This window comes from Hemitrygon akajei, chromosome 28 (genome assembly GCF_048418815.1).
Source record: "Hemitrygon akajei chromosome 28, sHemAka1.3, whole genome shotgun sequence".
Taxonomy (NCBI): Eukaryota; Metazoa; Chordata; class Chondrichthyes; order Myliobatiformes; family Dasyatidae; genus Hemitrygon; species Hemitrygon akajei.
Window position 1 is genome coordinate 12,751,317 of NC_133151.1, and position 19,046 is coordinate 12,770,362.

Genomic DNA, 19,046 nt, shown 5'->3' on the forward strand with positions numbered 1-19,046 from the left:
GGAGGTTGGTGGCAGTGGATGGGAGATCCCCAGAGTCCATAAGGTTGGTGGTGGTGGTGCAGGAGACAGTGGCCTAATGCACCTTAGTGGGGTCATGTTCAAGAGGAGGTGCCTGAGAGTTGCTGCCTCACCTCAGTCTGCCAAGTCACTACATCTGTGGATTTAATGGTGAGGTTTGGATTAGTGCAGAGAGAGTGGAGAGCAGCACATTCAGAGGGAGTAAGCTTAGAATTGGAGAGAGGAGTGTTAAAGTCGAGATGGTTGATGGTTGGTGGTTAGTGATAAAAAGATCCAGAGCAGGCAGAAGAACAGAGCGGGGCGTTCAGAAAGAGAAGCAGGGGTGAAGACGGGAGAAGGGGGGGGGGGGGGGTCATTGGTGCTACGGTAATGGGCTACAAAATAGTTAGATGATAAAGCAAAGGGTAAAGATAATTGGGCCATTGTCAAGTTGACAGACTGTGATGAGTGAATCCTCTAGATTGGAGCTGGGCTTCACCTATTGATGACCAGTATCACTGAACGCCTGAGCCAAATGGCAGTACTTCTACTTCCTTAGGAGTCTGTGTAGATTCAGCAAGACATATAAACCTCTGACAAACTATAGATGTGTGGTGCAGAGTATATGACTGGCTGCATTACGGCCTGTTTTACGGAAACACCAATTCCCTTGAACAGAAAATCTTTCAGAGACTGATGGATACAGCCCACAAACACGAGAAAATCTGCTGATGCTGGAAATCAAAGCAACATACACAAAATGCTGGAGGATCTCAGCAGGCCAGGCAGCATTTGTGGAAAAGTGTGCAGTTAACGTTTTACAATGAGATCCTTCAGCAGGACTGGAGATAAAAAGATGAGGAGCAGACTGTAAGGTGGGGAGAGGGGAGGGAGAAACAGAAGGTGATAGGTGAAACCTGAAGGAGAGGATGAAGTGAAGAACTGTGAAGTTGATTGGTGAAAGAGATACAGGGCTGGGGAAGGGGGAATCTAATAGGAGAGGACAGATGGCCATGGATTGAAGAAAAGGGGGGAAGGAGCACCAGAGGGAGGCAATGAGCAGGCAAAGAGATAAGGTGAGAATGGGAAATGGGGATGGGGATGCCATTACCAGAAATTTGAGAAATCGATGTTCATGCCATCAGGTTTAAGGCTACCCAGACAGAATATAAGGTGTTGTTCCTCCAACCTGAGTGTGACCTCATCGCTACAGTAGAGGAGGCCATGGATAGATATATTGGAGGAGGAATGGGAAGTGGAATTAAGATGGTGGCCAATGTGAGATCCTGCTTTTTCTGGTGGATGGAGAGTAGGTGCTCGGCGAAGCGGTCTCTCAATCTTCACCATTCCTTTTAACTCTACTCATTTTTTTCTCTCCAGTCCTGCTGAAGGGTCTCAGCCCAAAACATCGACTGTACTCATCCATAGATGCTGCCTGGCCTGCTGAGTTCCTTCACCATTTTGTGTGTGTTGCTTGGATATAGCCCTGTCCATTCTTGGTCAAACCACTACTGCCACAACTCCATCCCCCCAAAACCATTGAGCACATCAACAGAAAGCAGCAATCATCATGAGGGACTGTCACCACCCAGGTCACACTCTCTTCTTGCTGCTGCCATCAGGAAGAAGGTACAGGAGCCTCAGGACTCTCACCACCAGGAATAGTTGTTCCCCTCAACCATCAGGCTCTTGAACCATAGGGGATAACTGCACTTTCCCCATCATTGAAATGTTCCCACAAACAATGGACTCACTTTCAGGGACTCTTTATCTCATGTTATTGATATCTATTGCTTATTTTTATGTGATAAACATACTTTGAATTTTTTAAAGCTTTGTTATGAGGCCAATTAATATCATGAAAAGGTAGGGAGGAAATTACCAGAAGGAGGGAAGAGTTGATATCGAGAGGGAGGAGGGTGTAAAGATGATCAGGAGGAAGAAGGAGGGTGTAAAATTGATCAGATGGAGGGAGAAAATTATCAGGAAGGAGGAAACAGACTAGATCAGGGGAGGGGGGAGATGATCAGGAGGAAGGGAGGAAATGATCAGGGGGGAGGGAAGAGGTGACCAAGAGGAAGGGAGGAGATGATCGGGGGGAGGAGATGATCAGTGGGGAGGGGATGATCGGGGGGAGAAGATGATTGGGCGGAGGAGATGATCAGCAGGGAGGAGAATATGATTAGGAGTAGGGAGACAGGAGATGATCAGGAGGGAAGAGGTGCTCAGGAGGGAGGAGATGATCAGGAGGGAGGAGGAAATGATCAGGATAGTGAATAAGTAGAGGAGGGAGGAGGGTGTAAAGATGGTCAGGAAGGAGGGACCAGATGGAGAAGGGCATGAGGTGCAAATATGTTTCAGAGGATATGGACAATATGTGTGTGGCTGATGTAACATAATGGGAAATGTGAAGTTATCCAGACAGACAGACAGACATACTTTATTGATCCCGAGGGAAACTGGGTTTCGTTACAGTCGCACCAACCAAGAACAGTGTGGAAATATAGCAATACAAACCATAAATAATTAAATAATAAGTAAATTATGCTAGGTGGAAACCAGTCCAGGACCAGCCTATTGGCTCAGGGTGTCTGACACTCCTAGGGAGGAGTTGTAAAGTTTGATGGCCACAGGCAGGAATGACTTCCTATGACGCTCAGTATTGCATCTCGGTGGAATGAGTCTCTGGCTGAATGTACTCCTGTGCCTAACCAGTACATTATGGAGTGGATGGGAGACATTGTCCAAGATGGCATGCAACTTGGTCAGCATCCTCTTTTCAGACACCACCGTCAGAGAGTCCAGTTCCACCCCCACAACATCACTGGCCTTACGAATGAGTTTGTTGATTCTGTTGGTGTCTGCTACCCTCAGCCTGCTGCCCCAGCACACAACAGCAAACATGATAGCACTGGCCACCACAGACTCGTAGAACATCCTCAGCATCGTCTGGCAGATGTTAAAGGACCTCACTCTCCTCAGGAAATAGAGACGGCTCTGACCCTTCTTGTAGACAGCCTCAGTTTTCTTTGACCAGTCCAGTTTATTGTCAATTCGTATCCCCAGGTATTTGTAATCCTCCACCATGTCCACACTGACCCCTTGGATGGAAACAGGGGTCACTGGTGCCTCAGCCCTCCTCAGGTCCACCACCAGCTCCTTAGTCTTTTTCACATTAAGCTACAGATGATTCTGCTCACACCATGTGACAAAGTTTCCCACCGTAGCCCTGTACTTAGCCTTACCTCCCTTGCTAATGCATCCAACTATGGCAGAGTCATCAGAAAACTTCTGAAGATGGCGAGACTCTGTGCAGTAGTTGAAGTCCAAGGTGTAGATGGTGAAGAGAAAGGGAGACAGGACAGTCCTCTTTGGAACCCCAGTGCTGCTGACCACTCTGTCTAACACACAGTGTTGCAAGCGCACGTACTGTGGTCTGCCAGTCAGGTAATCAATAATCCATGACACCAGGGAAGCATCCACCTGCATCGCTGTCAGCTTCTTACCCAGCAGAGTAAGGCGGAACATGGTGTGGAACAGCAAATGGAGAGTCAAAAGAGTTGGGGAAGACCTCAAATTAATTTTTTCATTTCGATATACTCAGGAGACAGATACAGAGTCTATAGAAGTGAGACATAAAACTATCAGTTCTGTGGACCCTATACAGTGTGATTGCTATCCTGAGGCAAATCAGGGTGGATAAATCCCCAGGGCCTGACAAGGTGTTCCCTCAGTCTCTGTGAAAGGCAAGTACATAAAGTGCCAGGGCCCTAGCAGAGATATTTAAAATATCCTTAGCGACAGGAGAGCGACCAGAGGATCTGAAGGCAGACAATGTTGTTCCACTGTTAAAGACTCTGAGAATAAACCAGTAAATTATAGGCAGTGAGCCTGAGTGGGAAGATTATTGGATGGTATTCTAAGTGGATGAAGGCAAGGCAGAAGAAGTTTTTCACATGGACTGTAGCAAGGCATTTGACAAGGTTCTGTGTGGGAGGTTGGTTAATAAGGTTCAGTTGCTAGGCATTCAAGATGAGGCAGTAAACTGGAAGATACATTGGCTTTATGGGAGACACCAGAGAGTGGTCGTAGATGGTTGCCTGACTGGAGCCTGTGACTTGTGAAGTGCCATAGGGATCAGTGCTGGGTCCATTATTGTTTGTTATCTATATCAGTGATCTGGATGATAATGTGGTTAACTGGATCTGCAAATTTGCAGATGACACCAACATTGGCTGAAAAATGGTAGATGGAATTTAATGCAGACAAGTGCGAGGTGTTGAACTTCGATACAACCAACCAGAGTAAGATTTACATAGTGAATGGAAGGTCACTGAGGAGTGTGGTGAAAAAACAGGATGTGGGAATACAGGTCCATAATTCATTGAAAGTGGCGTTACAAGTGGATAGGGTCATAAAGAAAGCTTTTGCCACATTGGCTTTCATAAATCAAAGTACTGAGTGCAAGGGATGTGATGTTATGTTGAAGTTGTATAAGACATTAATGAGAAAAATCTGTAGATGCTGGAAATCGGAGTAACACACACAAACTGCTGGAGGAACTCAGCAGGCCAGGCAGCATCTATGGAAAGGAGTACAGTCGATGTTTCGGGCCAAAACCCTTCATCAGTTCAGGGTATCGGCCTGAAATGTCAACTATTCTCTTTTCCATAGATGCTGACTGGCCTGCTGAGTTCCTCCAGCATTTTGTGTGTGTTGCTTGTATAAGACATTGGTGAGGCTGAATTCAGAGTATTGTGTGGATTTTTGGTCATCTGACTACAGGAAAGTTGAATATAACATTGAAAGAGTACAAGAGAAAATTTACAAGGATGCTGCCAGGTCTGGAGGATCTGAGTTGTAAGGAAAGATTGAAAGGGTTAGGAGTTGATTCCATGGAGCGCTGAAGATTGAGAGGAAATTTGATAGAGGTATACAAAATTATGAGGGGTATAGATAGGGTAAATGCAAGCAGACTATTTCCATTGAGGTTGTGTGGGACTAGAACTAGAGATCATAGGTTAAGGGTGAAAGTTCAAGAGTTTATGGGGAACATGAGGGGAAATGTCTTCACTAAGAGGGTCGTAAGAGTGTTGAATGTGCTGCCAGCACAAGTGGTGCATGTGAGATCAATTTCAACATTTAAGAGAAGTTCAAATAGTTACATAGATAGTAGGGATATGAAGGGCTATGTTTGGAGGTGCAGTTTGATGGGAGAAGGCATCCCAATAATTTGTCATGGACTAGATAGGGCAAAAGGCCTGCTCCTGTGCTGTATTTTTCTATGACTATAACAGGTAGGGGAGCACATACAGCTTCTAAGCACAAAGACAGGTAGGAGAGCTCATACAGGTGCAAACCACAAGGACAGGTAGGAAAGCACATACAGGTGATAATCACAGGACAGGTAGGGGAGCATGTACAGGTGTTAATCACAGGACAGGTAGGGAAGCAAGTACAGGTGATAATCATAGGACAAGTAGGGGTGCACATACAGTTGATAACCACAAGGACAGACAGGGGAGCAGGTACAGGTGATAATCACAAGGAAAGGTGTGGAAGCATATAGAGGTGCTAACCACAAGACAGATAGGGGAGCACATACAGGTGTTAACTACCAGGACAGGTAGGGAAGCATGTTGAGTGGGCAAGGACCTGGGAATTGGAGCATGATGTTCAGAAAATAAATGGTGAACGCATGGCAAACTGAGATGCAGAGGAATGCAGGTGTCTCGGTGAATTACTTGTAAAAAGCTGGAAGGCAGTTCAGCAAATTAATGAGGAAAGCTAACAAACTGTTTGAGCTTGCTGCTTGGGGAATTGAATATGAAAATAGAGATTATGTTACAATTGCATTGGCTGTTGAAGAGACCATATTTAGAGATTTCTTCACAGCCTCAGCCTCCCTGTGTAAGGAAATATGACAATGCACTGGAAGCAGTTCAGGTGGGGTTTAATAAACTACTTCCAGGGATGGGCAGGTTGTCATACGGGGAGAGTTTGGGCAGTCTAGGCTTGTACTGGCTGGAATGTAGAACGAGGGAGGATTTGAATGAGATATTTAAGACCCTGAGGGGTTTCAACAGGGTGGATTTGGACAGGACGTTTTCTCTTGTTTTGAGAATCTAAAATCAGACTCACTGTTTAAGACATCACCCATTTTAGGCAAGATTCCTTCTTTTGGAGGATGGTGAGTTTTTGAAACTTCTCAAGGGATGATGGAATTGGAGCATTTGGAACATTTTTTTGAGCGGGGGGAGGGGTGATTGGTGGATACAAGGGCTGGAAGGTGACTGGGGTGGGGGGTCATGCAGATTGGAATGTGGAAATGAGGTACCAAAGAAACCATGATGATCTTACAGTAGATAGAACAACATATCTGAAGACCTGAATGGCCTAGTTGGTATATTTACTTGTGTCGACATGTGTGTGTCTGTGTGTGAGTGTGTGTACATTTGGGCATATGTTACACTAAGCTATCCGTCTATAACTGCTTTGTGACTCAGTTTGTGTTCACTGGAATATAAAGTCGGTGTGTGTGATTTATAGCTGTGTGTGTGTGTGTGTGTGTGTGTGTGTGTGTGTGTGTGTGTGTGTGTGTGTGTGTGTGTGTGTGTGTGTGTGTGTGTGTGTGTGTGTGTGTGTGTGTGTGTGTGCGTGCGCATGCTGCAACAGAGCAGCATTGTGTGTGCGAGAGAGAGACAGTGAGAGAGAGGGCAAGACAGAGTCAGGGAGAAAGAGTGAGTGAGAGAGAGGGAGACAGGGAAAAAGAGTCAGATAGAGAGAATGAGACAGAGAGTAAAAGAAGAGAGAGAGACTGAGAAGGAGAGAGTCAGAGGGAGGGAGAGAGTTGGAGAGAGAGTAAGAAAAAGAGGGAGAGAGAAAAGCTGAGAGGGTAAGAGAAAGTGAGAGAAAGTCAGAAAGAGAGGCTGTGAAAGGCAGTGTGAGAGCGATTGAGAAAGAGAAAGAGTGGAGAACCAGTGAGAGAGATGGGGAGGGGAAGACAGTGAGAGAGAGATAGAGGGAAAGGGAAAGAGAGGAGAGAGGGAGAGAGCCAGGAAGAAAGAGAATGAGAGACAGAGACAGAGAGAGGAATGAAAATGAGAATGTTTACACATAGTTTATGCATGCACCAGGTTCACGTTACACCCATTACATGACACGGGAGCCAGTGGTGGCTGTTACACAGTACAGGCATTGTTCCAACTGGAATGAGCAGGTACACTGATAAAGTTCACCTCACTTAGCAGACAAAGGTACTGACTAATAGCAGGAAAACGTGTCTGTGAGATCTGGACAAGCACCCAGGCTGGTTCAAGCACCCTCCTACTCTGCCTCTGAGACACTTGCAGGAGCAGTGAGGGGGTAGAGCTGCAGAACAACATGTTGAACACTGGTGCATGACCAAGATAGGAAGATGGAATCTGGTCGACCAAGCTCCCCCCTGTTAGCAAACTCACCCGTGCTGGGCTCACACTCCTGCAGGTCTTCATCATCACTTGGACACTCAGCAGAGGCCACCAGAATATCATCTGTGTTCTGAAAGAGGGAGGACAAGATCAGTTTGAGACTCATAGATCGAGCGTGCAAGCTGTGCTTTCTTCCTGCAGTGTGTTTGTCTTTTGCATTTCATACCCCATTGCACAGACCTGCTGGAAATGCAGACTGAACTCCAGTAGGTGCTCCCACCATTACAGATCCTGGAATTCTGATAGGATTTAACTCAAGGCCCTGTCTGCCCTTTTACCTAAAGGATCCAGGGAATGGATGATGGAGTCCCAAAGTTCATCCGGTATTGATTGTGTAGCAGAGTATCTCTGAGTTCGTCCAGTACTCTTTGTATACAAGAGTACCACTGAGTTCCTCCAGAATTGTGTGTGTACAAGAATATCCCTGAGTTCCTCCAGTGTCTTATGGTGTCAAGAAATTTCAGATGCTGGAGCCTGGAGCACAATCCATCTGCCAAAATGTTGTTAATTCTTCCCCACCCACAGAGCTACCTGACCCACAGAGCTCCTCCAGCTGGTTGTTTAAAGAAGTGTTGGGAGTGGTTACTGCTCCCTGCTCTCTATCCCCCAAGCACCCATCCATTGTTGATTCTGCTAGCCAATGTTCATAACCAACGTGATGTGCAAAATGAAACCACTTGACTACTTAACCGTGTTCCTGACTAGGAGCTTGCTGTACATAACCTGACCACAGCATTTCCAATATTGCAAGAGCGGCTGCTAGTGAACCAGCTTCAGTCATCCTGAAAGGAATGAGAAAAGGGATATAGAAATGCAGGTCCCAATGTCCATCCAACTGTACAACACCAGTCCATTCTTTGCCAAGAATCCAACTGGACACTGCCTCCTCCTCCCACTCTGGTTTGTCAGCTCCATCTTGTGGATGCATCTGCTGTTGGATGCACACTGACCAGCTGCACTCCAGTACCTCCTTTGCTCCCACTAGCTCCTTGGAGCTCCGAGTGAAATGGTGGGACAGATGTACAGTACCTGCGGAGTGCGAGAAGCTCTTCAACCTTTCCCATTTCTCTTAACCAGAATCAGATTTAATATCACAGCATATGTCATGAAATTTGTTGTCTTTGCAGTAGCAGTACAGTAATAATAGGGAAAAATGTGAATTGCGCAAAAAAATATATAAAATTGTTAAATTAAATAAGTAGTGCAAGAATAGAGATTAAAAAGTCATGAGGCAGTGTTCATGGATTGAAAGTCCATTCAGAAATCAAATGGCAGAGGGGAAAAAGCTGTTCCTGAATCATTGAGTGTGTGTCTTCAGGCTCCTGTACCTCCTCCCTGATGGTAGCAATGAGAACAAGGCATGTCCTGGGTGACAGGGGTCCTTAATGATGGATGCTACCTTTTTGAGGCATTGCTCCTTGAAGATACCCTGGATGCTATTGATCCTGTGCAGTAGCTCTCTCCCGCTCCCCCCCACCCGCCCCCATACCAGACAGTGATGCAGCCAGTTAGAATGCTCTCCATGGTACATCTGTAGAAATTTGCGAGTGTCTTTGGTGATGTACCAAATCTCCTCAAACTCCAAATGAAATATAGCTGCTGTTGTGTCTTCTCCGTAGTTGCATCCACCATGGCTCTGTAATCCTCAGTGTCCTTGCCCAGCAGAAATTCATCAGTCTCACTTTTGAAGTAGTCAACTGAAGAGCACACCCCCCCACACCCACCCCAACTCAGACCTTTAAATATTTAAAGTTTAGTTTTATTTGTCACAAGTCCATTAGAACATATAGTGAAATGTATTGTTTGCAGCAATGTCCACAGTCCGAGGATGTGCTGCAGGCAGTCTGCATGTGTGACCATACTGTGGAAGTAACATAGCTGCCCACACCTTGCTAACCCTAACCCAGATGATTCTGGAACGTGAGAGGAAACTGAAGCACCTGGAGGAGCCCCATGTGACCATGGTGAGGTGGTACAAACTCCTTACAGACAGCAGTGGGAATTGAACCCTGATCATCCCATCACAGGCTCTCCAAAATGTTATGCTAACATACTGCCCTTTTTGTGAGGGGTTTGTACAGGTTTCTGACTGATGGAGGCCCTTGCCTCACCTGTAGAGGTTTTGGTGGGAAGAAGGGAATATTTCTAGCGTGTATCTGAAAGGTGAGGCTTTCATATCAAAAAGCAGCTCAGTAGGGGTAATTAATATTATCAAATCTGACCACCTCCTTCAGTCTTAAAACCTTGACACATTGTTCTTTAATCCTCCAGAGGTTACAGTCTTACTTGGAAATTAATCCTCCATCCAGCTCTAATTCCGGTGATTTTGCCTAATCCCCTCCAAGGCTGAGAGCTCTACTTGAGATGGCTGCCCATAACCCCACCTCCCAGGTGGGGCTTTACGAAAATGAAACTTAATTTTCACTCTTCTGTGTTCCACCTTGAGGCCACGGGAGAAGCAAATGGCAGAGGCAGAGAAAAAGGCATTTTATGAATGGTTGCACTTCACCAGTTGTTGATGAGGCAGATTCCGGCCTCCAGCAGAGTCCTGTTGCTTTCCTGTCTTTCTGAAAGTTTCCTCCTTGATTGGGCTGTGCAGAGGGGTGCCAATTATATCTCTCTGCCATAGGTCCCAAGGACATCAGGCTGCTTTAATACTGACATCTGCACAATTTTCTGCTTGCAGCTGGTATCCTTGGGGAATCTTTTCGTCTTTCAGCCAGAACAGCCAGAGATAACCAGGAGCCAAACATCTTGATACTGCTGCTTCTCTGGCAGGTTCAGTTGCTTCCATATTGACCCCCTTGACAATGCAGCCTTGCTACACAGCACAGTTACAATATATTGCTGTAAAGAGCCACTAGTTTCCACTACCCTGCTTTAAATCTACCAAATAACCCTTCATCACACCTTCCTGAATTACTATAAGTTTTTCCTCTACAATATTAATTACAACATAGAAAGAGTATTGTGTGTACACAAGAGTATCCCTGAATTCTTCCAGTATTGTGTGTGTTCAAGGGTATCCCTGAGTTCCTCCAGTATTGTGTGTGTTCAAGGGTGTCCCTGAGTTCTTCCAGTATTGTGTGTGTGTATACAAGGGTATCCCTGAGCTCCTCCAGGAGGGTTTGTATGTGTGTTGGACTAAAGGAGAAATAAAAACATGGACTTATTATCTATAAGGAAATTAAAAATCTGAGGCGCAAAGGGACTTGTGAGTCCTTGTGCAGGATTTCCTAAAGGTTAATTGGCAGATTGAGGAATGCATGATGAGGAAGGCAAATGCATTGTTAGCATTCATTTCACGAGGACTAGAATATAAAAGCAAGAATGTTATATTGGAGTACTGGTGAGACCTCACTTGGAGTTTTGTAAGCAGTTTTGGTCCCCTTATCTCAGAAAGGATGTGCTGACATTGGAGGGGGTTCAAAGGAGGTTCATGAAAATGATTCTGGGATTGAAAGGCTTATCATATGAAGAGCTTTTGATGGCTGTGGGCCTGTACTCACTGGAATTTAGAAGAAGGAATAGTGACCTCATTGAAACCTATCAAATGTGAAGGTTCTGGTGATGTCATCGTCGAGAATGGCAGCTTAAGTCACTAGCTCCTCCGGAAAAGCACGTATTAAGCTCCGTTATTCCATCAAATATAATATTTTTCAAAAAATATTTGAACTGAAAAGAGGGGCAAGAATGGGGAAAAGGAACGGAAATAAAGAAAGCGACACTACGGAGCTTGTGTCCGAGAGGAGTGCAGCGAGCGGCTCTCCGACCCGACCATGTGCTAGCGAGGTGGCAGCCGGGCCTCGTTCAGTCGAAGCGGCGAATATGTTCGAAATCCTGAAAGAGATAATGGAGATCCAGAAAGAAATAAAGCAGCAGCTCTGGGATATTAAGGCAGAGCTCGCCAGCTTTAATCAAAAAATAGCCATGGCAGAGACTCGCATTGAGAAGGTGGAAGATCGCGTTCAAAACGTGGAACGGATACTGAGCAAGACAATAAAAATCATACATCACCAAGAAGGTAAACTGCTTGATCTGGAGGGAAGGTCACGGCGGAAAAATATCAGAATCTACAACGTTCCCGAAGGAGCGGAGGGCTCGTCTATGACGGAGTTTGTCGAGAAGTTACTGTGGGATCTTCCCTCAACTATGGAGCTGGAAATCGAGAGGACGCACCATGCGCTGGTTCCAAAACCTACCCAGGACAGAAAGCCACGCTCTATAATAATTAAATTCCTTCAGTACAGCACCAAGACACAGATTCTACAAAGGGCCTGGGGTAAGAAGAGAGTGTTTTTCGATGATAAATTAATATATTTCGACCAAGATTACCCCCCCGCGGTCCTGCAGCAATGCAAAGAATACTCTGAAGTAAAGCGAGTGCTAAAGCAAAATAAGATTAGATTTCAAACTCTGTACCCTGCTAAACTTCGAGTGCTTTATGACAATGGGACGCGGTTGTACCAGACAGTGGAAGAGGCGACTACAGACATGAAGGCCAGAGGGTTGCCCGTCAGTGTCACCAAAATGAGGGAAAACCTGACTGAGGAACTGTCCCGCTCCGCTTGGGAAATAGTGCAAGAATTGAGAAGGCAGGAGATGGGAGGAGGCTGAAAGAAATATATCAGGAAGAGACCGGTGAGAATGTGAAGAGGGTAAGGGGTACGTATAGAAGGGGTGGGCGAGGGTTAAGTGTAGCAAAATATGTAGACAGGACCAGGGAGAGGATACGTCATTGGGGAAGTGTAGGAGGACAGGGAAGAGGTAGCTAAAATAAGATGCCAGACAGCATGTGGCAACCACAAAGAAGAGGAACCTTGCGACCACAAGACAATGTGTTTGGCAAAGTATTTTAAGCTATATACCTATTTCGAGTGTTTTGCTTGCATCCATACCCATTCCAAGTATTACGCTTGCATCTATGCTTATTCCGAGTATTTCGCGTGCTTAGTTATGCAATAGCCAATCAATTGATGAATTTGAATTGGTAACCATATTTGCGAATGTAGTACCCTGCTTTTGGGTATAAGTATGACCTTTGTAAACCGACAAATTGGGAGTTGGCTACCTTACGCCCAAGTGCGTGGGGCTGCGAACTCCTCTCTGAATAAAAACCGTTTCAGAGGTAATTTCGTGTCTCTGGTGTTTTTCCTCAACTGAGCAGGTTAATAATTTCAGGTTGACACCGGCAGTTTCCCAAAGACAGTCCTCACCCCCTTCAGAAGAGCCATAAGGTTTAGCTAACTTTAAAAATGTTGAGAAGCTAAATGAAAGCAAAAGTACACGGTGATATACCTATCTCGAGAAATACTTATTATAATGTGGATTTTATATTACTTAGTTGTTATTCTTTATTCACTCACTTACTCCTTTTTCCCCACCAAAATGAGAATATATATATATATACACACACACATACACACACACATTATATATATACGTATGTAATGTGTGTGTATGTATATGTGTGTGTGTATATATATATGAGGAGTACACAGGGAAATCTTTTCTGTGTAATGGATTTGTTCACTGACTTTTATGAATACTGCATTGGGGGCCCTCAATTCACAAGTAGGAAGGGGTTATCCCCCACAGCTAGACATTTCCTCTAGCTCAACGCAGGGTCATCTACTAGTGACCTCAGCCTTGGAATCACACGTTCGTTGCCATTTTTGTTATTATCTGCGTTTCTCGGTTCGTATTTGTTCAGGGAGTAGATTGATTAAGTTTTATTCTAATTTCAATGGTACATTGACAGATAAATACAGATGGCTAAGGACAAGGTAAAATTCATTTTTTTTAATGTCAATGGGCTATTAAATCCAATCAAACGTAAGAGAATTTTATCCAATTTGGAACAATTTGATTCATACTGGGAAAAATGGTTTAACTAAATAATGCCTCATAGGCCTGACTTTATTCTCACAAATCAATGAATCTGTTGTAAAAACAAAAGATCACTCCCTACTTGTACATAGTTCTTCCCTTTTGCTTGTGTTTTCTCTCCACTCTTTTCTATAAGTGTGTACCTCAGATAAATACTTTGTAGAGATTTGTGATATATATAATTATATGATATATAGGTACAATGTCTGAAACACATCTTATGGAAATGTTTGATGATAAACCAATAAAAAAATAAATTACAAAAAAAAAAGAAATCTATCAAATGTTGAAAAGTCTTGATAGAGTGGATGTGAAGAGGATGTTTGCTATGGTGGGGTGTCTATGACCACAGGACACAGCCTCAGAATAGAGGGACGTTCATTTAGAACGGAACTGAGGAGGAATTTCTTTCGCCAGAGAGTGGTGGAACTATGGAATTCGCTGCCACATGTGACTGTGGGAGCCAAGACATTTGTTATATTTAAGAGGTTGATAGATTCTTGATTGGTCAGGCATGAAGGGATTTGGGGAGAAGGCAGGAGATTAGGGCTGAGAGGAAAATTGGATCAGCCATGATGAAATGGTGGAGGAGACTTAGTGGGCCAAATGGCCTAATTCAGCTCCTATATCTTATGGTCTTGTGGTCTACAGTGTGATGGGTTAAGACAGGATTAGTAGCTGCTCTCTTTAGCTTGTTGGCAAGCAACTAGGGAAGCTGACCAAGAATGAAGGTGGATATGAGTAAACGTGCCGTGTGTCAGCATTATCTGGAACTTTTCGCCTGTTGAGGTGGTGAACAGTCGGTGAGAGTCTCGGAAAGGAAATGGAAAGATGCTTGATAGAAAACAACTAGCAGGACCATGGGGAAGGAGCAGGGAAGTAGGACTCACATTTTATTTTTACTAGAAGCTCCTTGCTGCTCTTCAGTGAAACCAGCTTTTCAATCTCTCTCCTCTATGCCGATTCATCACCACCTTTGATTCAACCAACAGTAGTGGGGTCATCAGCAGACTGAATGGGCTGAATGGTCTTTGCTCCTCAGCGGAGCGGAGGAGCTCTTTGCCAAGGCTATCAGGCTGCATGTCCACAGAATGTTTCACCATCTGCCCTCAAGCTGTTGCTTCTCCTGTTTCTAGGCCTGCAGGCCAGGTTCGCCAAACATGCCAGAAGCACTGACACAACTCATGAGATTTGTACTGAGCACCCATGAATTATGTAGCAAATTATTGATAAACTTTTTAATTAAGAAAAATATCTGTATTCATATTACTTGCTCTTGTCGCCAGGAGCAGTGCATACCAACCAGCAGGAGCCTGTCACCAACAGTTGGTCGAGGCCTCATTTCTTTGATTGGTCTTTTCACATTATAGAGTACCACAGCATAGAAACAGGCCCTTCAGCCCATTAGTCCATGACAAATGGTCCTCCTGCAACATCCAATTGAACTGCACCTGGATATAGCCCTCTATACCCCACCCATCCATGTATCTATCAAAACTTCTCTTAGAGGTTTCAATCAAACCCACATTCATCACTTCCACTGTTAGTTCGTTCCACACTCGCACCATCCTCTGAGTGAAAAAAGTTTCCCCTCAGATTCCCATTAAATATTTCACACTTCAGCCATGACCTCTAGATCTAGCCTCACCCAACCTCACTGGAAATAAGCAAACAATAGAAAATCTGCAGATGCTGGAAATTCAAGCAACACACACAAAATGCTGGTGGAATGCAGCAGGCCAGGCGGCATCTATAGGGAGAAGTACAGTCGACGTTTCGGGTTGAAACCCTTCGTCAGGACTAGTGAAAAAAGAGATAGTACGGGATTTGAAAGTGGGAGGGGGAGGGGGAGACCCAAAATGATAGGAGAAGACAGGAGGGGGAGGGTTGAAGCTAAGAACTGGGAAGTTGATTGGCAAAAGGGATACAAGGCTGGAGAAGGGGAAGTATGCCTTGGAAGAAAGAAAGGGGGAGGGGAGCACCAGAGGAAGATGGAGAACAGGCTATTGTGAGAGGGAAAGAGAGTGAGAAAAAATTAAAATTTAAAAATTAGGGATGGGGTAAGAAGAGGAGGAGGGGCATGGCAAGGAGTTATTGTGAGAAGGAAAGAGAGAAAAAACCCTAATGATAGAAAACACTGTTGGGAAATGTATAATAATGCATTTTGGTAAAAGGAACAATAGTATAGACTATTATCTAAATGGGGAGAAGGTTCCAACATCAGAGGTGCAAAGGGACTTAGGAATCTTCATGCAAGACTCCCACAAGGTTAATTTACAGGCTGAGGGGCAGTAAACAATGCAAATGCAATATTGGTATTAATTTTGAGGAATAGAATATAAAAGCAAGGAGATAATGCTGAGCATTTATAAGACACTAGTCAGGCCGCAGTCACTGTGTGTATTTAAGGCAAAGACAGGTTCTTGATTAGCCAGGGCATCAAAGGATATAGGGTGAAGGCAGGGGAGTGTGGATGACTGGGAGAATTGGATCAGTCAATGATTGAATAGTGGAGCAGACTCAATGGGCCAAATGGCCTACTTCTGCTCCTATATCTTATAGTCTTATGATCAATACCTCTCATCACCTTATACACCTCTATCAGGTCCCCTCTCATCCTCTGTCACTCCAAGGAGAAAAGACCAAGTTCACTCAACCTATTCTCATAAGGCACACTCTCCAAACTTGTAAATCTCCTGTGCACTCTCTATAGTATCCACATCCTTCATATGAGGAGCATTTGGCAGCTTTGGGCCTGTACTCACTGGAATTTTGAAGAATGTGGGAGGATCTCATTGAAACCTACTGAATGTTGAAAGGACTAGACAGGGTTGACGTGGAGAAGATGTTTCCAGAACTAGAGGACACAGCCTCAAAATTAAGGGGCAACCTTTTAGAACAGCAGTAAGGAGTTATTTTTACAGCCAGAGAGTAGTGTATCTGTGGAATGCTCTGCCACAGACTGCAGTGGAGACCCAAGTCTATGGCTATATGTAAGGCATAAGCTGATTGTTTCCTGATCAGTCAGGACATCAAACAATATTTTGAGAAGGCAGGTGTATGGGGTTGCGTGGGATCCAGGATCAGCCATGTTGGAATGGTGGAGCAGACTTGATGGGCTGAATGGCCTAATTCTGCTCCTATGTCTTTTGGTCTTATGGTTCAGAATTCCTTGTGATTTTCACAAACGACTCACTCTTTGTAATGTGGTCTCCTGAACTTTCAGTTAAGCTTGTCAAGTTTATTTTGATAGCCTCGGGGTTCCATGTTACTTATATTACTTAAGCAGACACCCCATTAATGTTAATAGCGGGGTCCCAGTTTGGAGAATGTAATGTCTTGCTGTATCACTTGACTGAGCCACTGAGTAATCTGAGATGCAGAGGGACTTGGGAGTACTTGTGCAGAACACCCTGAAGGTTAACTTGCATGTTGAGTCAGTGGTGAGGAAGGCAAATGCCATGTTAGCATTCATTTCAAGAGGTCTAGAATACAAGAGCAATGATCTGATGCTGAGGCTTCATAAGACACTGGTGAGGCCTCACCTTGGGTATTGTGAACAATTTTGGGCCCCTCATCTTAGAAAATATGTGCTGACATTGGAGAGGGTCCAGAGGAGGTTCACAAGGATGATTCCAGGAATGAAAGGGTTATCATAAGAGGAACATTTGATAGCTCTGGGTCTGTACTTGCTGGAATTCTGAAGGATGAGGGAGAATCTCATTGAAATTTTCAAATATTGAAAGGCCTATTCAGAGTATATGTGGAAAGGATGTTTCCCATGGTGATAGAGTCTAGTACAAGAGGGCACAGCCTCAGGATTGAGGGGTGCCCTTTCAAAACAGAGATGCGGAGAAATTTCTTTAGCCAAAGGGAGGCAAATTTGTTGAATTTGTTGCCACGTGGAGCTGTGGAGGCTAAGTCGTTGGGTTTCTTTCAGGCAGAGATTGATAGAATCTTGATTGGACATGGCATCAAAGGTTATGGGGAGAAGGGTGGGAACTGGGATTGAGGAGGAGATAGAAAAAAAGGATCAGCCATGATTGAATTCCGGAGCATACTCCAGAAGACCAGATGGCCTAATTCAGCTGTTATATCTTATGGTCTTATATTCTGTTGGAATCCTAATGAATAAACAACGGTCATCGTCTGTACAATGTAGTTCATCTCTCCTCCGCATTTTGTTTCTGACATTCCCAGTGCACATCATGACAACTGCACCCCTCACAATTCTTGATTTATCTCTCTCTCTCCCTCTTCCACTCCCCTTCTCCTTCCCCTTTCCTATTACTCTGGTGAGCTCCACACTTTTCCTTTGGTGTGTTCCTCCTCTGCACCTACACAATCCTCCCTCCTGCCCTTCCAGCTGTCAAACACTGTGAAGTTCTAATCTCTCACCATTAGTCTGAATTTAGCTTCTCCATAGTAAAGTCTATGATTGTCACTGTCTCTCAACAAATATCACAGAGAACAAGTCTCAGAGACCTGCTCCTCTCAGAAGGGCTGCTTCTTCCTTCCCTGGGTAGAAGAGGTCCCATGGTTCCATGCCCTTCAGCAAAAAAGATGACCCATCCATATTATAGAAAAGATATGGAGGCTTCAGAGAGGGTGCAGAACAGATTTACCAGAATGCTGCCTGGATTAGAGAGCTTGTCTTATGAGAGTAAGCTGACGGAGCTCGGGCTTTTCTGTTTGGAGTGAAGGAGGATGAGAGGTGACTTGATAGAGGTGTACAAAATGATAAGATGCACAGATTGAGTGGACAGTCTGATATTTTCCTAGGGTGGAAATGGTTAATACAAGGGGACAAGGGGTTAATAAGGTAATTGGATGAAAGACACATTGGAAGTATTTAAGAAACTCTTAGATAGGCACATTGATGAAAGAAAAATACAGGACTTAGTGCAAGAGAAGGGTTAGATTGATCTTGGAGTAGATTAAAAAACTGGTATATTGTGGCACAAAGGATAGAGTCACAGAATCAGAGAAAATTACAGCACAGAAACAGGACCTTCAGTCAATTCGAGTCAATTGTTATAGGTATAATTACGAGGAGGTATTCTGATTGATGACATCGTGGTCAGGTATATCATATGTAAGTTTAGCTCATGCCATTTTCTTGATGCTCCCATCAGACGGGGGAGTGAAGGGTGGTAACAGAAACTGAAGTCCCACACCATCAGGTTCAGGAACAGCTGCTTCCCATCAACCATTCAGTTCTTGAGCCGACCATCTGAACCCTAATCCTACGGAACACTAGAGACTACCTATGCTACCATAGGTCTACAGTAGATGCAGTCTCAATGGCTCTTCACACAGCCTTAGATCAGCTGGACAATACAAACACCTCTGTCAGGATGCTGTTCATTGACTATAGCTCAGCATTTAATACCATTATTCCTACAGTCCTGATCAATAAGCTACGGAACCTGGGCCTCTGTACCTCCCCCTTTCTCTGGATCCTCAACTTTCTAACCAGAAGATCACAATCTATGTGAACTGGTATTAATAACTCTTCCTCACTGATGATCAGCACTGGCACACCTCAGGGGTGCGTGCTTAACCCACTGCTCTACTCTCTCTATACCCATGACTATGTGGCTAAGCATAGCTCATATACCAAATATAAATTTGCTGATGATACAACCATTGTTGGTAGAATCTCAGATGGAGACGAGAGGGTGTACAGGA

General features: G+C 44.5%; 1 protein-coding gene across 24 annotated transcripts in view; it reads right to left on the reverse strand.

Moving 5' to 3' along the window:
• LOC140717693 (neurexin-2-like) overlaps positions 1-19,046 on the reverse strand; it is a 1,248,008-nt gene that overhangs the window by 32,237 nt on the left and 1,196,725 nt on the right. For all 24 annotated transcript variants that reach the window (XM_073031362.1, XM_073031351.1, XM_073031361.1 and 21 more), the window contains one exon: positions 7,458-7,536. In XM_073031362.1, the coding sequence (XP_072887463.1) occupies positions 7,458-7,536 (79 nt within the window). The remainder of the gene's footprint in view (positions 1-7,457; positions 7,537-19,046) is intronic.